Source organism: Poecilia latipinna, unplaced genomic scaffold (assembly GCF_001443285.1).
Source record: "Poecilia latipinna isolate Pla-1442-1.1 unplaced genomic scaffold, P_latipinna-1.0 Scaffold2158, whole genome shotgun sequence".
NCBI classification, from domain to species: Eukaryota; Metazoa; Chordata; class Actinopteri; order Cyprinodontiformes; family Poeciliidae; genus Poecilia; species Poecilia latipinna.
The window spans coordinates 38335-56736 of record NW_015114774.1 but is presented as its reverse complement, the minus strand read 5'-3'; the positions used below and the strand labels follow the sequence as shown (position 1 = coordinate 56736).

The 18402-nt window shown below is 36.4% G+C and overlaps 2 protein-coding genes across 2 annotated transcripts in view; one reads left to right on the top strand and one right to left on the bottom strand.

Annotated features, from left to right (window-relative positions):
- top3b (DNA topoisomerase III beta) overlaps positions 1-13200 on the bottom strand; it is a 28546-nt gene extending 15346 nt beyond the window's left edge. Inside the window, exons 1-13 of the mRNA XM_015017551.1 lie at positions 12890-13200; positions 11184-11315; positions 9821-10002; positions 9454-9650; positions 8970-9126; positions 8522-8635; positions 6705-6795; positions 4628-4782; positions 4366-4471; positions 3358-3504; positions 1784-1957; positions 1213-1341; positions 535-684 (exon numbers count right to left, since the gene is read on the bottom strand). Coding sequence (XP_014873037.1) covers positions 535-684; positions 1213-1341; positions 1784-1957; positions 3358-3504; positions 4366-4471; positions 4628-4782; positions 6705-6795; positions 8522-8635; positions 8970-9126; positions 9454-9650; positions 9821-10002; positions 11184-11315; positions 12890-12959 — 1804 coding nt within the window. The 5' untranslated portion in view covers positions 12960-13200. The remainder of the gene's footprint in view (positions 1-534; positions 685-1212; positions 1342-1783; positions 1958-3357; positions 3505-4365; positions 4472-4627; positions 4783-6704; positions 6796-8521; positions 8636-8969; positions 9127-9453; positions 9651-9820; positions 10003-11183; positions 11316-12889) is intronic.
- A 1060-nt stretch (positions 13201-14260) lies between these two features.
- LOC106936500 (interleukin-17F) lies at positions 14261-17141 on the top strand. The gene is made up of 3 exons (XM_015017554.1): positions 14261-14341; positions 14984-15156; positions 16634-17141. The coding sequence occupies exons 1-3, from the start codon at positions 14327-14329 to the stop codon at positions 16878-16880; spliced, it is 435 nt and encodes a 144-aa protein (XP_014873040.1). The 5' UTR covers positions 14261-14326; the 3' UTR covers positions 16881-17141.
- The last annotated feature ends 1261 nt before the right edge of the window (positions 17142-18402 follow it).

The window sequence follows — 18402 nt, the reverse complement described above, 5'->3', positions numbered from 1 at the left end:
TTTTTTTTTTTTTTTTAAATTTTATATCACATATTTTATCATACACCTTAGATGGCTGTAAATGGGTCTTCCTAATGGACAATGACTCTGTTCATATGGTCAAAGTGTCTTAAGGACAACCAAGTCAATGTTCTGGAGTGTCCATCAAGAAGCTCGGATCTCAGGCCCACAGAACATTTGTGAGCAGAGCTGAAAAGGTGTGAGAGAACGACAAACCTGGCCCAGCTCCAGCAGTTCTGTCAGGAGGAATGGGCCTGAACTCCAGTAAAGTACTGTGAGAAGCTTGAGGAAGGAAAACCAGAACACCTGACACAAGTCATTCAATTTAAAAGGCAGTATTGAGGAAATAAATGCAAACTCAATATTCCAGAAAATAGAAATGATTTGGGTATTCCTAACTGACTTCAAACAGGAAGCATTCAATCTGATGTAAAGTATGTAAGTGTCTCCAATACAGTGATTGTTGCCATCAGATCTCAACTGTCCATGTACTGCTGCATACGGAGATAGTTGCAGGTAGTGTGGTAAACTTACTGGTGATGGAATCAACAAAGTAGTGAAACTTCCTCTTGAAGATCTCCAGTGTGTGTTGCAGCACCTGCTGGTAGTTCGCTTTCCCCTGAGCGATGAGGTTCAGCTGCTTCTCCACAGCGCTGCGGATGGTAGGGAGTACCAGCTCTGCATCTGCACTCCCACACAGACAAAATATGCTTTTTCTAATGTCAACCACTTAATACAGGGCTGTTCAATGTGCAGCCTGGACCATTAATGGCCCCAGGACTGATTTTATGTGTCTCCTGACCATGATTCAAGAATAATACAGCAAAGGTTGTTGATGCAAATGGACACTTTATTTTTAATTAGAACAAAATTATGACAACTAAATAAAATCTTAGGTTCAATAAAAAGTATTTCCTATGTCTTTCAATAACTACACGTTTTACTTTTTACATTTAATACAAAAAAAAAAAAAAAAAACTATGTCAATTTAGTCACTCAAAAACAGACTTTGGTTCACCCAAACTATTTTTATTAATTTATTAAACTTTGCAAAATAAAGCAAGCATTTTCAAAGAAAGAGTGGCTGCCTTAAAGTCCCAAAATTGATTTTATAAACCTTCAGAACAAGACAGGACATCTGCATCAGTTACCATAGCACTTCGAAACCAAAAGTTTTCATCTGAGAGAGTAAAAGGAATGAAAGAAATGTACCTGTTTTGTAGTAGCCATGTACCAAGACAATGCCCAGGTTGGTGGGTTTTAGTCTGCGTCCGTTCTCTACTGTCACATAGTTCCTTTGACAGATGTTGTTGATGTGGACGGGGATGCTGGCATCAGTACCTGAAAGGCCGAGGATACTTTTCAAACTATTATTACATTACGCTTTCAAAAATGTCATCATGGAATTTTTTTAATATAATTTAGTGGGCAACAATTAACATAGTGGAATCTAGTTATGAGAATTCTAAAAATACTACTGATAACATTTCCTGAAAATTAGCGGCAAACTGATTGCAGTTTTCTGGCCAATTACAGATCATTAAAAAGTTTGACCTGAAAAGTTGCTAAATACAACAACATTGTTTCACTGAGTTTTTTAAGGTTCTAAAAGCAGTTTGTCACAAAGTGGGTCCTTCACATTTTACTGTAGTCAAATTAACAACAGGTTTAGTGCCTCTGTTTGACTGTAGACCGCTGTTTGTCTACAGTCAAACAGCTGTTTAACTGTAGGCACTAAAATGATTTAGTGTCAGAGGGAGAGTCCTGCAGGCAAAGCCTTTACCAATGCCATGTTTCTCCATGAGTGTGATGAGTTCTGCCTCGGTCAGGTAGTGAGGAGGACTCGTCTGCCGCTCTACCAGCTTGATCTCCTCCACTGTAAAAGTGTCTCCACATTCGCAGGCGGGCATCGCTTCCTCCAGAGGAATGCCCTGCCAGGGCATCACTGTGGTGTAACCTGTGGACACATTCCAACCAGAGGAAGAACATCAGTTGTTTCAGCATGTCTTCACTGGATAACGTAGTAAAACAAGGTTATTTTGTAACTGCAGAAAACAAAGACAGCAGTATTCCTAAAAGTGAACAAAAAATATGGACAGAATTTCTGACGCAATGAAACTTCATGACCATGCTCTTCTGGTCCTATTTCTCAAATGCAATCATTTTCTCCAATGCAACTCCTATTGTTTAGGCACTGCTCTGCAGTGCTTGATTGAAATCCATAACTAACCACGCTCTCTGTAACTGTGAAATAGAGAGCAGTTCGCATTGCTAAAGACTGTCTTTTAAATGCCAGAAATGTGCAGTTCTTTGATCAGACATCATAAAGACAGTTTAACAAGCCTAAAGTAACAAGAAAAAAATTGCATTTCCTGTGAAAATGCAGTGTGAATGCTGTACGCTGAATGTTTTTGGTGAAAATTGCAAAAGCATTTGAAGTCAACTGCAGAAGACTTGGGCAAATGTAAGAAATGGGCAGAAGGAGGAGAACAAAGCATAATATTGCAGAGTGCCTATAGGAAAACTGTTGTAGAGGAGTAAAAACTTTGAACAATGCAAAAATCCCACCCAAAGTACTAAAAATTGTAGCTTACAAAGCTAAACTGTAAGGTCACAGCAGTTTATAAGGTAAAATTAGCTAAATGGTTAAAACTATCTAAAATACTAATGACAACATCGAGGCTAGTCCTAGCATTTTGACTTTCAGTAAAATGCTAGGACTGTAAGTCAGTCCTAGCATCCATACAGAGTGAAAATACTTGGGTAAAAGCTAAAATTTTTGAGTAGTATGTCATCATGTCCTTTTGTCCTGCTGTTGGAACAGCAGTAGTAGAAGTACAAGTAGAAGTAGCATTATCAGTAAATGTAGCATAGGGTAGATTAATAGCCATATGGTTGTAAAAGAGCCACTGTCCTCACAAGGCTGGTAAATAGAGTGTCGCTTCTGAGTGTGTGAGTTACAGCTGCATGAGGAGCAGACACTGTCAGAGGCCTTTTGCTGGCATTTAAAACATGAAATGTATACAGCATTCTTACTAATTAAATACAATCAAAGCTTTAGCTTTGGCCTATCATCAGGTACATTTTAAACAACTAATTTTTACCATCATTGTTTTTCTTTCATCTCTGATGAAGAAGAAGAAAGGGGAAAGAAAAAGACAAGATGACAAGCAATTCCATGCAGACGAAGGTTTACCATGTTACAATGTGTAACAGCCAAAAACATCAGACTTTAGCTCATACCAGATTTCTTCCCACAAAGACGAGACAAGTTTGTTTAAGGAATTAAAAATCCAAGTGTTTTAAAGATGATTGCTTTGAACTCCATAGTGGAGCAGTGCAGACGCCTGGTTTTACCTGGTGAGATGAGAGTTTTGCCGTTACATGAGAAGGCCTCGGTGCCAATTCTGAAGTCTATAGTGGTTTGTAGGTACTGGCAGTCCTGACTGACAGTAGCAATGAAATGTCGTGTGATGTACTCATACAGGCGCCAGCCATCACTCCCTGCAGGACAGAGGAGAGGAAGAAGCTCTGAGATTCAAAGGACCGAGAACAGATGCATTCCACACTAGTAATATTCAAACGTTGGTATTTGGTATTTGTGTGGGTCACAAATCTTTTATTTTCATTAAAAATGCAAAACATAAATTTATCATTTTATTTTTAACTACTCAACCATATTTCAACCAAATTAATAGTCTGTTTTTCATAGAAAATGGGTCATTAAATTACTATAGACCTAATTTATAAATAGTTGACATTAAAAGAAAGGTTTATGGTTTCTTAAATGTTTAGGTTGAGTATTTTTCATCTACAATATTTCTTTTTAATATCTGATTTTATTTCTCCATTTTCCTGCTTCAAGTCTACAGAAAAGGATCAGAAGAGGTTCTCTAATTCTTCTCTTCTCCGAATTAGAAATGTTTGAATTGTTTGTTGCACTAACAAAAAGACTCAATTCTACCACACAAATGTAGGACAGACTTTTCTTGTGAATAAAGTGCAGATTTACAAATCTTATAATACAGAAGAAGTTGTTATGTGATTATTTTCATACATGAACAACTGATGTAGACCTGGGAATGTTTTGGTTATTTATTTGGATTTTGACATACATTCAAATAGAATCAGAGTTCTGAGAAAAAGGTCAGCATTCCCCTTTTTTTTAATGGCCCAAATCCTATTCCGTACTCCTATGTCAAGCCATGGCCCTCTTAATTTATTTATATTTTTTTATTAATTGTTTTTATTTTAATTTTTTTATTATTTGTCTTTCTTTTCCTTTCAGACATCATACAGAGTATTTCCTTTCCTGTCAATAGACTTTTTACCTTTGTGTTTTAAATTGAGGTTAGAGTGACTCACCCAGTTCCCCCTCTGATGCAGAACGCATGGGGGTAATGGGTGGATGGTCTCCTGCATCCTTCCCCTTCCTGGGCTGGTTTATGCCGATTGAAAGAAGCGCTTTTACCTGGTGAAAAGAATTTTTAAACTCTGAATAAAATCATCTAAATATATTCCAATTGCCAAGTCCAAATGCAACACAATGCATGCAATTATGTGTGCACTCATCCTTGAATATACTAGTCTGACTAATTTTGTATTCTCAGCACCCATTTGGTCCTACCTCTTCTGCCCAGATAGTGTTGTTGATCTGCTGCTTCAAGGTTCCCTTCAGGTCAAAGTTCTCATGGTAGATGGTGGTCTCAGTACGTGGGTAGCTGATGTAGCCCTGCGTATAGAGGCGCTCTGCAATCTGCATGGTATGCTGGGGACCCATACCTGTAACATCCCATCAGTACATCTGTTCCCAACTAAACCTGCTCGTCCACAAAACTGAGAACTCCACTTTAAAGTTTCTTTAATGTCGTAGTGAGAAACAAATATCATAACAACTAAAGTTAAAAGATTACTCAAAAGTAAGAATGTTCAGGGACATGCGCACCACTACCTTGTATATCCAGCAACTCCACAAAGAAAGAGTTTAACTTTTCGCTGAAAGAGAGCTTTATATATTCTGGGATTTTATTGGACCAAATCTAAAGATTAAATATTGATGGAAAATAGTAGTCAGAAAATTTACATAAAACATATCAAATATCCAGTGTATTAAGTAAAGGGACAATACCCCAACAGCCCCTACCTCTCTACCAAGTGAGGAATTGCTTGTTTTTGTTTTAAATAGTTTTTTTTATACACCAACAACCCAGGACAACATGCTTCTTTGCTTCACTGTTTCCACTCCTGTCAGGCAGATCTCAGTGTGCAGAAAAGGAAGAGGAAGAGTGGAACAGTTTCTGTGGTGCTTATTATATACTCAGTTACAAAATGAAAAAGCCTTGTTCCTACTTGTGCTTCATATATCTCACATTCAGCTGAGATGGCAATGCTGTTGCCAAGTACTGAATGACACTCCTAGCTCCTCATGCAGTTCAATATAGATTTAGTGAAATCTGGGAGGGGGCGCCAAGTTTAACTGGCCAACCTTAAAAGCAATCAATGATTATAGTTATTTGTTGAGATGTATTTGTGAACAAACAGAGCCCAAACACAAAGATTAAACTCATAGCATAAGATTGTAGTTATGGTAACAAAACAATCAAACTATGCAGATTGTTCTTTGTACTTTTGCATAGTAAACTTCCCAGCTCCTTTAGATGTTTAATTTCAATGTTAATTTAAAATATTTTAATCTGTCTCTGCTGAAACCGCTGTATTGTCATTCTATGTAAACAAATGTTGTAAGGTCTGTGTTAAAATGTTAGGGGCTTCTGAACTCTATAGTTGTGCTTAAGTATTCAGGTTTTCCCCCAGTGCATTATAAGCCTGGTTGACCGCCAAGCTTATCATACACTTTTCCGTCCTTTTCAGACATCTCTTATCACATTTACGCCGATGACATTCAATTGTATTTTTCATTCAATCAAGTGACCGCATCATCTGGACAGTTAGCTATCTTCCTCCAATGTTTATCAGACTGTGACCCTGGATGGTTCAAACCCAGTTCAGAAATACCATTTATTATGTGCTGCCTCCAACATGAAGGGTGCTTTATAGACAAAATTAATTGATTGATTGATTGATTGATTGATTGATTGATTGATTGATTGATTGATTGATTGATTGAAATAAAGCAAAGTTTTGTAATAACATAATATAGCCGGTTTGCTAGTTTTGACTTCCAAGGCATAACAAGGCAGTTTATCATAACTCAGTCGAAGTAATGAAATGAACGTGCTGCAGTCTGAGTGTTATTGTTAGCGTGTTTCATCCTTTTGGGCAAGGAACATAAATAAAACATTTATTTATGTTAAAAATATTAAACTAACATTTTTAGATTTTAGGACTTTTTCTTTAAAAGTTACTTACTGGACAGTTTTTTGTTTGTCCTGCAGAACCACAGCTAGTTGCTCATTTCAGATGGCTGCTACTCTCACATATTGGACTAAACCATTGTTCTAACAATAGTGGGGAGGACCTAAAAATTCATCCTTATTTTCTTTTCTTAATTTTTTTTTCCTTTTCTCGTTGATATTGTTTAAATAGAAAGTTTCTTTTAATGATTTATTTGGAGGGGGGCAGTTCTAGACTTTTCCTAGATTGGTGGGGTCATAATCCCTTAGCTCCCCCCTATGGCTTGATGTCAAAGCAAAACCGTCTAATGTGTATTATGATGACTGATGGTTCAGGAAAACATCACTTACCTAAGGCAGAGCTGGCCACTCTCAGCATCTCCACAGTATTCAAGGCCTGAGGCCTCTGTTTGACCTTTTCTTTTTTACTCACTGACTCCACCTGCATCCAGAAACAACACAAAGATTATTAATACTACCCGTCAAAATCAAACAGGCACTTCAGTCCGAGTAGTCACATCAGGGGCCTCATGCATAAAACGTGCGTGCGCACAAAAAATGAGCGGCGCCGTATTTTACGCACAAGTCGGCATGTATAAAAATTAACTTTGCTTCAAAGCTGGCGTAAATATATGCACACTTTTTCACTGGCTTGAAAATGTGCAGAAGCTACGCAAATGTTTTCTGTGGACAATATCAAACTACAAAGCGTCAAAACTCACCTAAATACACTGATGTCTGACTACATTTATTGTTACTTAGACCAAGAAGCACCAAACCCAATGTTTTTTTCATGGTTTTAATATTTTATTGTTTAAACGTAAATGATTAAACTGAACCCCATTTATCCTCAGACAATAAGCTAACACGCACACAAAATAAAGAAAATAAAAATAAAAGGACATGAAAACTTCACTCAAATGTAAAAAATACATTTCCTCAGTTTTTGTCTCGTAAAGATGCAACACATTGGTCTGTGTGCTGAAGCGCATGAAATGCATCTATGGGGTAATTTATTCTCACTTATATAAAGAAAACAGGTTTGGATCAGCAGATTAACTCCAAACAGGTTTGATTATTTTAAGGTGATCAAGGTGTGTAAGACAATCACATGTACATAAGTAGCTGCACAAAGGGGCACACCTTTGCTCTGTGCCACAATTACGCAGCACAATTGTGCTGCGTAATTGTGGCACAGAGCTTTGGCATCCACCAGAGCTTTGGCTCTGGTGGAGAACATCATCAATGGAAGGATTCAGAGGGAGATTGATCAGAGATCATATTGATCTGCTGGGAAATGTTGATGATGGTTTATTAGCGTTTAAATTGCCTGGACTGATCATCGTGGGGCTCTGAGCAAAACCTAAAGAAGGAGCCGTGCGGTACCGCTACAACTGCAGTCATCCTTCAGTCGAGCTGCCCACTTTGTGAATGCACCTTATGGACATAAAGCATCTTTATTCTGTAAATGTACAATATGCACATGATTCCACTATTTAGAATAAACGTCCACATTCCCACTCAAAGGACTCTCTGACTCGCTGTCATTCTTTAAATCTGTGCTGGATACTCTGCTGTTCAAACAGGCATTTGCGTGATCTCTTTATTTATTATTATTATTTTTTAAATTTGGATTTTTTTTTTTTCTTTAAAATGTATTATTTTTGTTTTTGAGAGGTAACCTTGTGCCCAGAAAGCACATTTTACATAAAATACAGAATCATTATTATTATAAATACTTACGCTGCTACAAACAAGGACATTGCCATGGTTACGGCTTCACGTGGTGACAGACTTCCGGGTATTTATACTAATTTACATATGTATTTAAGGGTGGCAACAGGGCGGAGCAGCTGTGCTCTATTTCCCGCAAATTAGGATTTATAAAGGAAAGGTGCGCAGCCACCTGCGTGTGCACAGCTTTATGCATCCGATTTTTTTTGTGCACCACACTTTTCTAAATTTTTCCGTATGCCAAGTTTTCATGTGAAAACTGCACACTCTTTTATGCCTGAGGCCCCAGATGATTTTCAGCTAATCAGCTTCAAAAAGTTTTATCTATCACATGTATTGTTACTCCACACAAAGCTGAAATATAATAACACTGATAACTGACAGGAATGATCCAAACACCAATGTACTCAGGATGGTTATGTTCTGAATCTTACCTGGGCTTCTTTGGAAATCTTGGCCAGATTGACAAACATCTGCCCCACCTCCCTGTCAAAGACCCTGACCCTGTTCCAGTCCAGAGTCAGAGGGGTGTCCTTCCCTTTGAACACCTGACCGACAAACAGCAGGTTCAGCATCCTTGGCTCAGAATAAGGCAACAGTTCAGCACAGAGCTACGCCATGTAAAGAGTTACACCACTGCAAACAACGTGCAATAAGAGATCTGACCGCAAAGAAGTCTGGGAAAACAACTTCCCAGACTTCTTGGGAAGTGTGGCTGTCTGCAGGTATATTCTAACCAGAGCCGTTCCTTACTCACATAAAACACAAGACGGCTGCTGGCAAAGTACTAAACATGAACCATTAAATGTGTAGAACCCACACTAAGTAGTAATGACTGATCTATTTGGCAAGAACTTAAACTCAAAAAGGGATTCTTGGTACCTTTGCCTGCAGAACCCAGTATGTTTCAGGTTTGAAGGACTGAATCTTATCATGGCGCTCCACACAGAAACCAAGTGTTGGGGTTTGACAAGGTCCAAAAGAGATCAGGGAAGAGTCTAAATTCCCATATTTGCCCTGGAAGTACTTTGTCTGGAATCTGGAAAAAAAAAAAAACTGGTTAAGATTCAGTATGAAGATCAGACAGGACCTGTACTGATTAGAAAATAATTTTATAATTAACAGATACAATTAGTTGTTGGTTAGAACAACTAATTAAGGCACTATATGCCTGGAAAATACATGATACTGAAATACTACTGTATATGAAATGTCATAATGTCAGCTTGATTGTACTTTTGTAGAACACATATAATTAGAAAATAATTTTATAATTTCTAAATATGATCAGAACTTTAAAAGTTACTTGAAAACAGACAAACTGGCGGAAGAAGCCAGCTGTATGAGGCTGGAGGTGGAAGCATACCGTGTGAAGGCGCAGCCGATTCGCAGGTCCAACTCCTGACGAGCATCCACCGACAGCGCTTCGTTCCTGTTGGGTTCTCCCAGCCGGTTCATGGCGTTCCAGATGTCTGTGTCGGTTATGGAACTGAATTTGGCCCGGAACACACTCTGATCCCTGACAATGCCTTTATTCAGGACTGGCTGGATGGCATCCAGAACCTGCAGGTGAAAGGTTTCCTTTAACAATGGCAACAGGTTCAACAGCCTAATTAACATACTTGTACATACTTGTCAGCTCAGTCTATGTCAAATATATTAGTGAATATGTTTTCAACCTCAATTAAAACATGTATTTCCTGTGGAGACTTGGTATCCATGAGGAAAGCTACCTCAAAACAGATGTTCTCGCCTTCTTTATCACAGTCCAGCCATAAAACCACATAGTCACAGCCTCTAGCTTCAACCTGGAGAAACTTCACCATGCTGAGTTTAGGATTGGCCTCCTTCTTTTCTGTTGGAGCTTTGCTGAACAGCTCTGCAGGATCTACTTTGTCCCAGTTGTTGTATTTTCCTAGAAAGAGAAAAATATGCACTGAGATACTGATTCCACTAGACTTTTTTTTTCTTGCAAAAAAAAACAAACTTATTTTAAAAAGAAGTCGTACAAACATTTTAGGGACCACAAGGAGTTGGTGTTTAACCTAAAAATAATAAAGAACTTAAAAGCTTGTAAACATTACATTTTGTTTTATTTTATTTTCCCTATGAATATGAATATTTCACATAACAAATATAAGAAATGAATGTAAAGGAACAGAAAGAAGTATTAACTTATATCTTCCTCCATTCACAAAGAAATTCACAAGAAGAATTAAACTCAGCTAGCATGACATCGAGATACATAATTGCAATAATATTGTAACAGTAATATCAATGGCATTTAATTAACATCTTTCTGACTCTTTTTATCAGTTGTGGGCACAAACAGCAGTTAGGGTCCATTCAACTGGCAAAATATATAATGTTAATATGCACAGAATAAATGAATTACATGTAAAATATGTAATCCAGCTAAGTGTGCATCAAAGCAGTCCTTTGCATTGTAAGATTACATACACTGATGTTGAAAAGATGACTGCAGAGTCATATTTTCTGCAGCTCTACAAATAAATTTCTCCACTATTTTTGAATTACATTACAAGAAGTCAGCCTGCAGGGAAAAGAGATAAACTGCAGGCACCACAAACTGTATAGTTACAAGTTTAACTCCAATATTCATAATATGCATTTAAATGATTTAATAAAAAAAGAAAGCTCTTTTTTAGAACATAATCTGATTTAGAACATAATAGATTATGTTGTCTCTCTCTAACCGCTAATTTCCATCTTCTTCTCCCTGTCATGACTCAAGAATTGCTGAATCAACAAACTGACTGGATTACAAAAGCAGTTACTTAAAAAGAGGGGGAAAAGCACAATTTACTCACTACAAAAAATAAACAAAATCAAAAGAAAAAAAATAAACAGAATTTTCTCTTCAAAGAAATATTCTGAAACAAAATCATAAAACTTTAATTCTCTGCTTCCCTTACTATGAGATGTAGCCTGAGCATTTGTATTCTGTAAAGAGTTCAAATGATTCCATTTAATTGTATTTTTTTTTAAAGAAGATGACATTTATGTTCTCCAAGCAACAAAATACTATCAAGACTAAGATGAAGAAAGAACAGGATCCAATATGAGAACACCCACCAATAAAGTCCAGACTCATCACATGACCACAAACAGAGGTCATCTTAAAGCGGACGGTCTGGCTTTGAAAACTGCCGTTGTATTCATGCACTGAGCATGCTCCATTGAGCCCTTTCCGACTGGTGCAGCTTCCTGAAAGAGAAGAACAACACAACAGCAGAGACAGACTAATTATTCAGGCAGCAGATTCATCCAGTTGACATTTGTTTTTTAATAATAATTGCGATCTGTTACACAGGGTTGGCACAACTGGTGAGCAGCTCTGTGTTGTTCTCACTGGTCAACTTCTCATGAAGTAAACTCCAAAACAATGTTAATGCAACAGCTTAGACGGACGAAATTATGAAAGGTTCTAGATACTTGTCGATTCGTACCCAAATCATCCAGCTAACTGGAGGATTTGGGAAACTGAACAGGGATTTCATTTTTCAGCATTTTTCAGTGAGTCCAAAACTAAATCCAACAGAAAACCTGAGGGGTCACCTGAAGTGGACTGTGGACAAGAGATATGTGTACCATGCCAAGATATGGAGTGCTGACTGACTCAATGTTTAAATTAAATAAAAGAAGTGTATAAATAATCTATATATAACAGGCATATAACGCTATCATTGTGGGGAAATTATACTGACCACACACACATATCTTTGTCTCTCAATACAAGTCATCAGAAAGGGAGTGATGGACCTGATTTCCTTCTGAATTTTCTTTAAAATAGGCTTTGTCACAATCACAAACCAAGGTATTTGATGACAGTCTATTTAGAAATTGTGAACTTATAGAACTTACACTATGGGCTGCCATTTGTAACTGTTTCAGGTTCATTTTTCAAATATTTTCACCATGTTTTTCATTCATTGATAAACGTCACAGTTTCAAGCTAAATAACTATAAATATTTAGCTAGCTTATTGCTAAATATTTAACCTGGAGCTAGCTCTTTAGTTTGCAAAATGCTTAGATAACAAACTAATAATTTAGCTTGCTAACTATTAAAGTTGAAATTGTGATATTTATAAATGAAATAATATGGTGAAAATATAAATCTATTTTTTTCTTCTCGTGAACGGCTAAATAAGCCAAATTATTGTTTATTGCCGCTAAGTTTTTATTTGTATATCTTTTAAAAATAGCACCCAAGCTAATACTAAATATTTCGATTAAAAATATATATTTTTAGAAATTATTCAGTAGAATTATATTCTAAACTTGCATATGGACCTCCAGACCACAGATGTTTGAAGTTAGTTTAGTTACAATGAATATTTTCTTCAGTTCAGTTTAACATTTAAGCATACAGCAAATGATGTTAAAAGTAATTTTTTTGTTAAACACTGTCGCTGTATGATACTGGTTTCAACCGCATATACAATCATATTCAATAAATCTGAATATGTATTCCGATTAGGCTTCTTGGGTTAAAAGTATACCTTCTGAAAATGAAAACCTTCAAGCAGGTATTAAACATATTTTTCATTAAGTCCACATTTTTGTTTAAAAATATGTTGAATAATGTAATATTTTAATGTCATGTTTTCATCAACTGTAAACAGAAAATCATCATAAATAACAGAAATAAAGGATTGAACAGTTCAGCCTGAGTAATTACTTACCTAATTATTTTTTCACTAAGTGCAATATATTAACTTTTTATTAATATTGTAATAAATATGACTGTGTAAACGTAAGGAATTAATTCCGATTTACCTTTGGAGAGAATTTTGGCGATCGACTGGGCCAAAGAAGGCTTCTCTGCTACCATCAGAACGGTTCTCATTCTGAATGATTAGAAAAGAGCTGCTCCTCTAAAAAAATTCTGTCTAGGCCGTTAAATACTAACACTTTGGAAGAAATAGGCACTCGGCGAAACTACTTAGCCAGAGGCAGCAAAGAAAGAATACTTTACAGCCTAGAAATCGTTTAAACCTTTAATAAAATATAGTCATACAGCATAGTAAAGTCACTTGCTAAAGTCAAAGCTTGTTTATTTGCGTTTACTTCCTTCTTCCTTTGTGTTTTATTGGCGGATGGCAACCAACTTAAGGGGCATTTACCGCCACCTACCGGCTTGGAGTGTGCTCATCAATGATACACAGAGCGAATTTAGTAATACACACACACACGCACACACACACACACACACACACACACACACACACACACACGCATATATGCACATGCATACACATATATATATACTTTTAAATACCATTAAATAAGCTAGTAATTTTTTTTATCTAATTTATTTATTTCTAATAGATTTTGTTCCATTTCCTAAAATATTTATAGGAAATCGTTTTTATTTTAAACTTCTACATTTATTTGTACTCCTGGCACAGTTTGCTTCAATGTCATCTGTTTCCGTCTTGCATTTACTTTCAGTGCCGTGTGTTACATATAAACAGACAGATAGAGGAAGTCGAAGGGATCATATGAAAGCCCACATTTGTGGACATCCACGGAGAAAGGTGAAATGGAGTTTTTTGTAATGTTGTTGCAACACATAAATCATTGACCATGGAATTCTTTCTTGTGTTTTTTCCACTGCTATAGCCTTCCTCTTTACTTGACCAGTTTCTGCAAATGAGCCCAAACAGGGGTGCCTGCAGCTACTACTACTGTACTACTGTGCGTACCTTGACATTTTCCTTTTAGTAATATCAAAGTCTGTGTATGTTTTGTGTATGTTTATGTGTGAATGTGTACATGTCCATTATAAATTAAATTTGAAGCTATATAGAACTGAACAATCTGATGACTCACACATGAACACTTGATAGGAGGTTGAAATACTGTTGAATGAAGGGGACTCCACATAGTTACATGGCCTCATCAGCATATGCTTCAATAACTTTAATTAGCATAAAGGTACACCATCAAGGCTGAATGCTAATAACAGAAAAAGCACAATGATAGTGACTAATATGTCGTTACATCTTGTCCTAAGTTTTGGAACATGTAAAGTCCTGCCTACTTGTTCTCATTAATACCTTGACCAATCTGATTAGATTTGGAGCAATAATGACAAGACCATGGCATATAAATAGAGGAAGGTCCAGGCACAGGTTCCAAGCTGGTGCCAGGCATAAGGACAAAGCCAACAACTGATAAAGATCTGAAAGAAACAGAAGTCGGGCTTACATCATGGAAAAATTTCAGGTAAGAAATGTACCTGTTTGAGAATTGTAATTATAATGACTTCACATTAGCATCCAATAAAAATTACTAGACAAGTAAATTAAATAACATGAATTCAAATGTTCTGTCTTTTAAGACAAATTGCAGTTGTGACATGTGAAAACAGGAATCCCACAGCAGATCATTCCAGTTTCATTTGTTCTGTAGCACATTTTGTTTTTTCATGAATTCTTAGTAAAATGTTCTAGGAAAACATGGAAATCTTTTTTGAACTCCTTTTTAGACTGCTGTGTAAGTGAAAGCATGTTGGTTGTCATTTCCAGATGAGGAGTTGGAGCCATTACCTCTGGGTAAGAGGTATTCTCCAGAGCCTGATTGGCCCTCTCTGCCAGTCAGCTGATTAGAGCATGAAACTTATCTTGGCAGCATTACATACAGTTTATAAATGAGTTCAAAGTAAAACCGACATGATCAACATTTATAGATCGTTTGCCACAAATCAAATACTGGGGTGGTTTGTTACTTAATAGGCCATTTTACTGATGCTACTGGGGTGCTGGAGCCTAATTCATTTGTCATGTGTTGAAATTTGATGTGGTTACTGTTTTCTTCCTTTGGAATTCATACAGTCATACAGTCTTGGTTGTTGTGTATATGCAACAGCTGTGTATCTTCCTGCTGTGCCTGCTGATCCTCCACCAGTGTGTGGCCATGCCACTGAGCAACCAGTGTGTTGGAGAAACATTGTGCTCCTTCACCTTGAAAGACAACTACAACCAGATGACTACCCTTCCCGAAGATATCAATACACGCAGCCTTGCACCCTGGATTTACCAGTGAGTGTGTTTTTACAGTGTATTGTCTTTTGTTGAGTTGTGGAAGAAGCTATAATCCCCAGAAATGTAAAGATGTTTACTGAAGCCTGAAGAATCTGAGTACACTTGGCAACTGTTTTTTCTGCCTCTGAAACAATGAATTCCAAATAGTTTGGAACTCTTCCCAATTTGGCAGGCATTAAATATTGCTTCTGTCTTTACTAAAAGCCACGGATGACTTGGTTTTACATGTGAAATAATATTGCATAATTTTTACAATTTTGCTGAGCACCTTTCACTCTAAGAAATGAAATGTTGAATTTGCTTAACCAAGTTATGTCAGCTGGTTTCACTAAACCTAGTTAATTCAATGTAAAGAGTATTACACATTTACTTTCAACTTAATCATTAAAGACAAATACATTCAGTTCAGTAAATCCAGACTTAAGTTTGTTCAATTTAATGCTGTGAAGTTAAATTTACAAGATGCTAATAGAATCTACTTATGCCAGTTTAGTTCAATTTATTCAACATTGTTGAGTTCTTGAACTTTGTTGACAGAACTTCATATTCTCATGTTCAAGTTAAATAACTAGTTTAGTCGAACCAGTTGACATGACTGTGTTAAGTAATTGAAACATTAAAAATGTTTATGTTTCAAAGGATTAATTAAACAAATCTAGCAAATTTTACCCACTAAACTTTATTTTGAAAAGTTAGATTTAAGAACAGTAAAGTCAAACATGGCAGTTTTTATACAAAAACTAAAAAGGTCAAGCAGTCATAGTTTGTTCACTTTTTTCAGTAAAACAAACAGTTATTTGCAAGGTTATTCAAATTACTATTTAAAATTATGTTTTTATGCTGAACACAAGCGGGTTTCATTGTATTTACAAAACATGATATTTTAAAACAAGTAATGGTAAGTGATTAGATCAAATGTAATCTTTCACTTTAAATCTAATAGGTATTTAAGCAAATGAATATTGTCCCTTCTCTTCCGTATTGCATCATCACCCCAGTTGGGCAAACCTAACTTACTATGACACTTTTACACCAAAACTAGTGGGGTGCTGCTAGCATGAACTGTAAAAATTAGGGTAGAAAACGGAGTCTGAGAGGTGAAAAGCAGAAGTAAAAAGATAAAATAAAATATTTGCTTAGATTCTGATGACATTTTATGCTTCACAGTACACAATTCTTCTCTTTATGCCGCCTTGAGAAGTGGAGCAGATTATTATTTTTTGTGTTTATGTCATGTGACATGACTTTAGAATATAATGTCCACATTACAATGCATGTAAAATTTTTGAAATGATCACATTTGACTCATGATTTTCAATTGCTCAGGCCTTAAACTATAACAATAAAAGATAAGAGATAAGACATATCTGATCTCATCTGACACTGTTTTTATGCAAATTGAAGTTACCTGGCAAAGAGCTTTCATAGGATGAAAAAATATTTTGTGCTCTCCTTGTTTTTATTCTGTCAACAGAGACAAAATTGACTTAAACCGAGAACCTCAGGTGATCCGTGAGGCCAGGTGCCAGGATAACCACTTTGGCGGGAGGTGCAACAGTGCCTTGGGACTAGAGGTCATCCCCGTTACCCTTAGGATGCCTGTTCTGAGGAAAAACTCGGCATGCTTCCCCCTACCCAGCTACTCTGTAGAATTTGAGGACATTACTGTCGCATGCATATGTGCCTCAGCCCGCACACAGGAAGAAATAGCACAGGGTTGAAGTCAGACATCTGGAAATCTTTATTTAGTCAAAAAAGATGTGGCATCTGTGATTAGTGAGAACTATCTCTTTTAAACCATTGTGTTCATCAGTAAGACAGTAAACATTCAGTAGATATCTGCAAATTAATTAGCTCTGTAAATGTTAGATTCATCTGCATCATTATTGTTGCATTGAACAAGTTGTTTTAATAACAGGTAGGTCACAGCATAAATATGCATAAAAACAACAATATACTAGTTAATAAAATGCTAAACAGTTGATGTGGAGTGAAACTTGTATTTATTTGACAGAATGATATATTTCAAGAGTTTGTTTTTGTTCATTTCAATTATAATGGATTCGACCTGGTGGTGAGACTCGATGAAGATTCTTCTTCAAGTTAATTGCAGGGTCTGTAAATGATTAATTGCATTTTGGTTAACAACTGTAAGTAAAGCAACATTTTAAATTAATAAAACTTTTTTATTGATGTTAAAAATAAATGAGCTGAATAATGAGCTCAACAAAATAGATATCTCCTGTTTTGAATCTGATATTCAGGTTATTTGACCATCAGACATGCTGCAAAGTGTTATTTAGTCACTCATCTGTGACGTGTTTCAGAAATTCTTCATCAATCATGGAACTTCTTTGAACAAATCTGTTTTTAGAAATGTTTAGCACTGAGATTATATTGAGATGATGTTGTAGATTTGAATAGCTTAAGTGATTGAGCAGCATCTGCCTTAATTAGAGCTAATGAAAACGTAAAATTCAGTGTCTTGAAAAACTGCATTATTACATTAGAACAATAAATAACAGATTTTTAAAACCGAAACATGCACTAATATCCCATTCTACTACACAGTAGTTGCACACAGGACCCATTCAGGTCTTCTTTTATATTAATCATATTACCAAAGCAGCGTGGCACGGAGCATGTGGCTCCAAACACACTACAGCAGCATATGAAATCATCACTGACTGTGAAACATAATGCTGAACCTCAGGCAGCTTGAATTTGCTGCCTTTCTCTTTTTTTTTATCTGACTCCAGAACTGTGAAAAAAGGACAGTCCAGACCTCTTCTCCTTTGCACAGGTTAGGTGATTATGGCACCAACTCAAAAACAGATTACCACAAGTAACATGACAACACTTTGCATGACGCAAATGTTGTCACGTAGTTTTGTTAATGGTTTTTACACTGTGACTAAATGACATCATATTGATGTTCTTAGTTGTCAGAGACACAATAACGCCTTCCTGAGCTCAGAGGTTCAAACTCATGAAAAAAGAATGGATGCTATTTGCCAAAATATTCCTGGCGATCTTCCACTCTCTTTCAGCAAACACTTGAGACAGAATTGTTTTTGACGTCACCACTGTTTACCATCTATTTTACCTGCCATTTAAAGTATTCTTAATTTGTCTGTAGCTCATGTATCCATACCAACCGGGGAGATGGAAAAGTTAAAACACTACCGCTTCCTATAGGTGAATATATCACAGATTTCAAAACAAAATTAAAACGGGAGGCAG

Excerpts from the sequence above, each read along its gene's own strand:
- LOC106936500 (XM_015017554.1), top strand. Across the intron at positions 15,157-16,633 it reads CTTGCACCCTGGATTTACCA|AGACAAAATTGACTTAAACC; the intron begins GTGAGTGTGTTT and ends TTCTGTCAACAG.